The sequence below is a fragment of the Elephantulus edwardii genome, unplaced genomic scaffold (genome assembly GCF_000299155.1).
Source record: "Elephantulus edwardii isolate Elephantulus edwardi_28Jun2011 unplaced genomic scaffold, EleEdw1.0 scaffold00208, whole genome shotgun sequence".
Taxonomy (NCBI): Eukaryota; Metazoa; Chordata; class Mammalia; order Macroscelidea; family Macroscelididae; genus Elephantulus; species Elephantulus edwardii.
In genome coordinates this window covers 2,251,444-2,258,769 of record NW_006399958.1, presented here as the reverse complement: position 1 = coordinate 2,258,769, position 7,326 = coordinate 2,251,444, and the positions used below count along the sequence as shown (strand labels likewise).

Below are 7,326 nucleotides of genomic sequence, written 5' to 3'. Positions count from 1 at the left end.
CTAGGCCAACGTAGCTCTCTCTTGATCGATGACACAGAAATATCTACATAAGTGATGATAGGAGGGCATTTGTTCCCTAGCTCAACCCTTCAGTAGTCAAAAGTTGTAATTCATGTGGCTTTTCACAAGGTTCCATGTCACATCTTTGGAAGAGCTCCGGGGTAGAAAGTAAAAGCATATAACACAGTTGAAGCTGTGACTTATGTCTATAATTTGTCCTTTTGAGCAAAATATACCACACCTTTAAGTCCCAATTGTTTATTTTTTTTATTTTCTTTTTTTTCCCTATAATTATTTTTTTTATCTTGGAGAGGGTGAAACCAAGTTCCTCCTTGGAGGGATATATATATATATATATCCCTCCAAGGAGGAACTTGGTTTCACCCTCTCCAAGACAAAAAAAGTAAAAATAAAAAGTAGATAAATATTCCCCCCCTTCCCTTTTGTAGTGCTTTAGGAAATTAGTTTTCCCAGTCATTGGTTCATACACAAATTGTTCCTTGATGTTGGTGGTAACGGTTATAATCCCGCTCCCTGTGACCTCACTAGCCCCCTGGTCACTTGGCTTCGCCACCCCTCCCTGCCTTCTCATCTTTGATTGTGGACAGATATTCCCCTTTTGGTCTCCTGTGGTTGATTCTTCTGGCGAGTCCATTCTTCACTCTCTTTGTTTTGTTGTCTGATGATTATATATGACTAGAAGGCAGGCTCTCAAAGTGTCTTTAGTTCAAGGTAGAATGTTTCCTCAGCCCAGTAGTTTCCCGCTTCCTCTAGTCTGACAGGAAGCTTGGTCTCTTCAATTGACTTTGAATTTGTTCTGTTTTCTTCCTAGCATTCTAACGAGGACCTTCCAGTGTGGCTATACTCAGAGTAGAGGCAGCAGGGGCTGGGCACCATCTAGTAATTCTTGGTCTCTGGGTGGAGAAGGTGTGGTTCCTGGGGGCTGTCAGGCCTGCAGGGTGACTGCTTCCTTGAGTTTGTCTTTTCCTTCATTCTCTACCTTCCTGGAACACACACTCCCCCATGACTCACACGCCACTGCTGCTGGGTGCCGAGGATGCGCTTCTGACTCACAGCAGCCCCACAGGCTGGAGCACGGCCACCTCACAGCGTGCGTTTGCTTGTTTGTTTTGTCACAGTTATGAGAGTTATTAAGGACACAAACAGGCTGAAATGTTTAGGGTGGGAACAAGATGCAATTCTTCCATCAGCATAGTCTCTTGGGTGTACTCACAGGCCCTTTGCTTCTCAGCCTCGCGGGTTCACGGCAGCGTTGCAGAACTCTCTTGCTATTAGGAGGTGCCATCAAGTCGACTTCTATTCATAACGACCCTGTCAGCCACAGTTCTGAGCCCTGCCCTGTCCTGTTCCCTCCCCCACCATCCTGGACAGGCTCAAGGCCACAGTGATACAATCACTACATCAGTTCATCTCATTTAGAGTCGTCCTCTCTTTCTCTGACACAGCATAATGTCTGTTTCTCCAGATTGGACCCTCCTGACAACATGCCTACAATATGTGAGAAAAGTTTCATCATCCTTGCCTCTGTCCAGCACCCTGGTTGCATTTCCTCCAAGATAGACTTGTTTGTTCTTTTGACAGTCCATGGTGTGGATATGCAGGATTCTTCTTCAAGACTGTAGTTCAAAAGTATCAATTCTTCTTTTGTCCTCCTTATTCATTGTCCAACTTTCAAATGCATAGGAAGTCATTGGAAAGACCATGACTTGGATCAGGCCCACCTTAATCTTTAAAGTGACACCATTGCTCTTTAATGCTTTGGCGAGGTCCTTGAAAGCAGATATCCCAACTTTTCATTTCTTGACTGCAATTGCTGTGGGTGTTGATTGTGGATACAAGTAAGATGAAATCCCGAACAGCTTCAGTCTTTTCTCCATCTATCCTGATGTTGCCTTTTGGTCCAGTGGTGAGGCTGTTTGCTTTCTTGGTGTTGAGATGCAATCCATATTGAAGGCTGCAGTGTTTGACCTTCCTTTTTTATACCATCGAGTCGAATCTGACTGGCACAGGAGGAGTTTGCCTTTCCTTCTCCAGCGGAGCATCTGGTGGATTCAAACAGCTGTTCTTTGACCTTCAGCAACAAGTTTTTCAAGCCTTTGTTACTGTTACTAGCGCTCTAAGTTGGATCAATCATGTCCTTTCTCTCCTCTGTGCCACTCCAACCCCCTTCCCAATCCTCCAGCAAGCATGGATGAAGGCACCTCAGTTCTTGTTTCATGGGCAGCAGGCCCTGGTCACCTATCAGTGCTGCTCTCTGCTTCTCCACTGCCCCTCTCTCATCTAGATCTGAGTTCCCCAAGAGTCTCCAGTCCAGAAGGATGTGAGCGGACTCCTCTGTCCTTCTTTCTTGCTGATAGCAAGATTCCTCTTGTGGGGTTTTCTCAGCTGTAATCTTTACTGGAGCAGATAACCAGGGCTTTGAACCCATTAGGTGGGTTTGAACCGCCAGCCCCTCAGTTTGCAGCTGAGCTCTTAGCCATGTGCCTCACAGACTCCCCTTCACACGTGGCTGTTGTTGTTATGCCCCCCGTCAAGTCAGAACCAACTCATAGCTGATTCTGCAGCAGGTTTGCCGAGGCTATGAAATTACACCGGAGGGATTTGAACCACGTGCTTTCTGGTTGGCAGCGCCAGGCCACTAGAGCTCTCTATACACGCGGCTAGTGCTTCCCATATTCTGACAGCACAGACCTAGAGCTTTTTTTTGTTTTCTCTGCTCCCGAGCAGTGGTTGTTATCCGTCCAGCTTTTGCAGATGGCCCCCTCGAGTTCTCATGTGGCTTCTAAGCGAAGGTGGTTTCATTGACTTCCTTCGTTCCTGGCTATCTCCCCTACTACGACACATGCTTGTGAAATAGGGGGGGCCTTGCTGGGCTCACACTGCCTTCTGCTTGTCTGTGGCTTCTGTTCCTTTTGATTTGGTTTTTTTTTTTTTGTAAATTGTCTGTCTCTTTATTAAGATGAAAGAGAGGGAGCTCTGGTGGCCTAGTGGCAAGAAGCTGCACTGCAATCCCAGAAGTGCGCGGTTCAAATCCACCAGATGCTCTGCTGGAGAAGGAGGGGCAATCTCCTCCTGTACCAGGCAGATCGGATTTGATGGCACACACACACACACACACACACAAACACACACTAAATGAAAAAAAAAGAAAAGATGAAAAAGAATGAGTCCTGGTGACACAGTGGTAAGTCCTTGGCTACTAACCCCATAGTTGGCAGTTCAAACCCATCCACCCTTACATGGGACAAAGATGTGGCCGTCTGCTTCTGCAAAGATTTTACAGCTTTAGGAGCCCTATAGGACAGACAGCCTTATTCTGTCCTGCAGGGTCACTCTGAGTCAGAATCAATTCATTGGCACGTTTTCTTAATGAATTAATGGACTATTTCTTTTTTTTTTAAAGTTTTATTGTACTTTCATTGAAAGTGTGGGGCAGAGGGAAGGAGGTAATTGTGCAACAATGAATGAATATTTTTGTTTTCCTTTTTTAAAAAAATTTATTATTAATGTATTTACTCCCAAGTATTTAATCTTGTGATTAGCTATTGTGAAGGGTATTATTTTTCTTAGTTCCAGCTCTGTATTCTCTTTGTCACTGTAGAGATATCCAACTGATTTTTGTATGTTGATCTTGTATCCTGCCACTTTGCTGAATTGGTCCACTGTGTCCAATAGTTTTCTTGATGAATCTTTAGGGTTTTCTAAGTATACTATCGCATCATCTGCATAGAGAGATAATTTTACCTCCTCTTTGCCAATTTGGATACCTTCTATTCCCTTCTCTTGTCTTACTGCTATCTCTAAGACTTCCAATGCAATATTGAATAAGAGAGGTCATAGTGGGCATCCTTGCCTAGTTTCTGTTCTTAAAGGGAGTGCCTTTAACCTCTCTCCATTGAGAAGAACGTTGGCTCTCGGGTTTGCATAAATAGTTTTTACTATGTTGAAGAAATTCCTCTCTAATCCTATTTTGTTGAGTGTTTTAATCAGGAAAGGGTGCTGGATTTTGTCAAAGGCCTTTTCTGCATCAATTGATAGGATCATGTGTTTCTTGTTCTTTGTTTTGTTAATGTGATGAATTACATTAGTTGTGAATGAATAGTTTTTAAAAAAGTGAATTGGAGGAGGGGGTAGAATGTACAAAAATGAGTGAAAAATCCAACTTTTCTATAAACTTTCATTACAATCACAATTACAATGAAAGAATTCTTTTACTTTTTCAAAGAGAAGAATGAACTGGAGGGGAGGGATGGGCAGGGAGAAAAGTGCAAAATTGAGTGACTGGAAATCCAATGTCTCTAAATTTTCATTAAAATTAATAATAATAAAAAAGGGAAAAATCAATTGCAATAAGCATACAATTACACAAAATTACAAAAACAAATTACAAAATTACAAACATAGTTACACAAAAATGACAAAAACACAATTACAATAAAAAGTTTTATTTAGGTGGGCAGGGAGAAAAATGCAATAATGAATGAATGGAAATCCAAATGTCTCTGTAAATGTTAATTAAAATTAATTAAAAATAAAAAGTTTTCTGCGAGCTCTGGTGGCCTAGTGGCAAGAAGCTGCACTGCAATCTCAGAGGTACACAGTTCGAATCCACCAGATGCTCTGCTGGAGAAGGAGGAACAATCTCCTCCTGTATCAGTCAGATCTGATTTGATGGTTCACACAAAAAATAATGAAATAAAATAAATTTAAAAATAAAAAGTTTTCACCAGATGCTCTGCTGGAGAAGGAGGGACAATCTCCTCCCATACCAGTCAGATCCAATTTGACGGTTCATGCACACAAAAATTTAAAACAATAAAAAATTAAAATTCTAAAACAGTTTTATTTTTTAAAAAAGTGTACACACAGAAGAGGTTTGCATTTCACATTGTCCACCCGGATTGCCCAGTTCACAGTTTCTCCATAGACGGTCCAGGTGATGGAGTTCCATTTGACACAGGGTGTGAACCTTCTTCTCATGGGTGTTCTGGTTGTTCTGTTTCCAGCGCTTTGAGTTTCCCTGACCCCTTCTTGTCTCATCTTCGTTGGAGTTGACTTTTCTGTCTTGTTTTCCAACCTCCTTTTTACCTGAGGTGTGAGAACCACCTTGAAGGATTCTCCCATTCTGTGCTTCCATCCCGGGGCAGCGGAATAGGAAGGGTTTCTTGGTGCCTGAAGGAATTCAGGGGACACGGTGGATAAGCACTTAGCTGCTGGCCAGAAGGCCGGTCAGTGGAGCCCACCGCGCAAGGAGGACCTGTGCGGTGCTCCCTGGAGACCCCACCTTGCTTGGATGGCCATGTCATCCACATACCTGGTGGAACCCTGAATTTATCTCTCTCACTCGCTTTCTGCCAAATCCTCTGCAGGGCACGTTCGCCTCTCAGGTGACGCTGGAAGGGGACAAGGTGACCGTGGAGCGGGAGATCGACGGGGGCCTGGAGACCCTGCGCCTGAAGCTGCCTGCCGTGGTGACCGCCGACCTGAGGCTCAACGAGCCTCGTTATGCCACGCTGCCCAACATCATGGTGAGAGGCGAGCTGGACAGGGCAGTGAGGGCCTGGGCACCATGAGGCCATCGCCGGCCTCGCACGTCCCTGGTGGTCAGAGGGGAGGTTCTGAGGCGTGTTTTCTCTAGAGGAAACCTCGGACTAGGTCACTGGTCATTGGGGCTGACCGGCCATCTCTGACAGAGGGGGGAGAGCTGGTGAGGGCTATTTTAGCCATGTGATGACCCGTTCTCTTAGCCAAAAGAAAGGTTATCTTGATGAATAACGTCTAGAAATCCTGCAAGAGAATGTCCAGGACAGACAGAAACTGACTCGGTCTCAGTTGAGGAGTCCCAACAACTCAATTCATTGCCATTAAGTTGGAACAGACTCCAGCAGGTTTTCAGAGACTATAAATCGCATGGGAAGAGCTTGCCCATCATTCTTCCATGGAGTCGCTGGTGGATTTGAATTGCCAGAGAGGGTTAACAGCACGACTTGGTGTTTGTTGTTGTTGGAGTACTGTCGACCCATAGCTGGCTGTCAGTCCGGTTTTCAGAGGTAGTTAATCGCAAGGGAGATTGCCCATCCTTCTCCCACGGAGCGAGCGGCTGGTGGATTTGAACTGCACGTCTTTGGGATTGCAGCACAGCTTCTTACCACCAAGGCCACCAGAGCTCCCTTCCCTAGGCATTTTGCCAGCAAAACTCCATAAAAGTCCAAACGTAACCTCAGCCAATAGCAAGGGTTTGGTGAAACATCAGGGAATCATCTCAACCAATAAGGAAGGTTCATTGGGTCATCTTAGCCAATAAGGAGAGAGAAGGGGTTTTCTCTTTAACCAAGTGAGAAGAGTTTATTGGGCCATCTTAACCAATAGGAAGTGTTCAGTGGGATTTCTTATTCAAGAATCCAGTGAATCATTCCAACCAGTGGGAAGATTTGGTTGATCAGATGAACCAATAGGGAAGGGTTTGGTAGATCATATGGGCCCAAAGTCCATTGTGTCAAAAAGGTTGGATTACCAGTTTGTTCCAGCCAATTGAGCCTTTACCAGGGAGGTTGATTATAAGAAAGAACTAATAGAAGGGCTTCCCAGGCCATCGCAGCCAACAGGAATTGTCCGCACTGGATGTGGACCTATAAAAGATCTTGTGTCCCAGACACTGGGTGGGTCCAGAAGGCTTTAGCCAGCAGGAGTGGTTCTGCAGACCTGGAGTTGTTGGGAAGGAGGCTTTTGGCATTCTGGATGGTGAGTGGGGTGGGGGCTTCATCTGCCCTGTCAACTGTGACCTCCCATGTGCAGAAAGCCAAGAAGAAGAAGATTGAGGTGATCAAGGCCGGAGACCTGGGAGTGGATCTGACCTCGAAGCTCTCCGTGCTTAGCGTGGAGGACCCACCCCAGCGCTCAGCTGGCCTCAAGGTGGAGACCACAGAGGACCTGGTGGCCAAGCTGAAGGAGATCGGGCGGATTTGAGCCCCCTCCCTGAAACGGCAATAAAACTATGACTCTTGACATCTGTCTCTTGTCAGCTCTTTCCTTAAAGGAATTTTTTGAATCATTGAAAACGCATTTACTTAAGTCTCCTGTGTGCCTGGCCTTGTGCTGGGTGACACAGGGGACCCAGATGAGTCATATCTAGTCCCCACCCTTGAGACGCTTCCACATGGGAGAGGGAGTCAGATGTGGGCAAAGGCCGGCATATTGCAGGGCGATGGATGTCATGGAGTCACCTGCCTCGGCCTTTCAGTGAGAATGAGTTCCGAGAGGATGACATCTATGATGAATGATATTTAAAAATAATTTCTGACTGTG

General features: G+C 45.3%; 1 protein-coding gene across 1 annotated transcript in view; it reads left to right on the top strand.

Annotated features, from left to right (window-relative positions):
- Positions 1 to 7,031, top strand: part of ETFB (electron-transfer-flavoprotein, beta polypeptide) — a 20,028-nt gene extending 12,997 nt beyond the window's left edge. The window contains exons 5-6 of the mRNA XM_006897289.1: positions 5,391 to 5,549; positions 6,817 to 7,031. Coding sequence (XP_006897351.1) covers positions 5,391 to 5,549; positions 6,817 to 6,987 — 330 coding nt within the window. The 3' untranslated portion in view covers positions 6,988 to 7,031. The remainder of the gene's footprint in view (positions 1 to 5,390; positions 5,550 to 6,816) is intronic.
- The last annotated feature ends 295 nt before the right edge of the window (positions 7,032 to 7,326 follow it).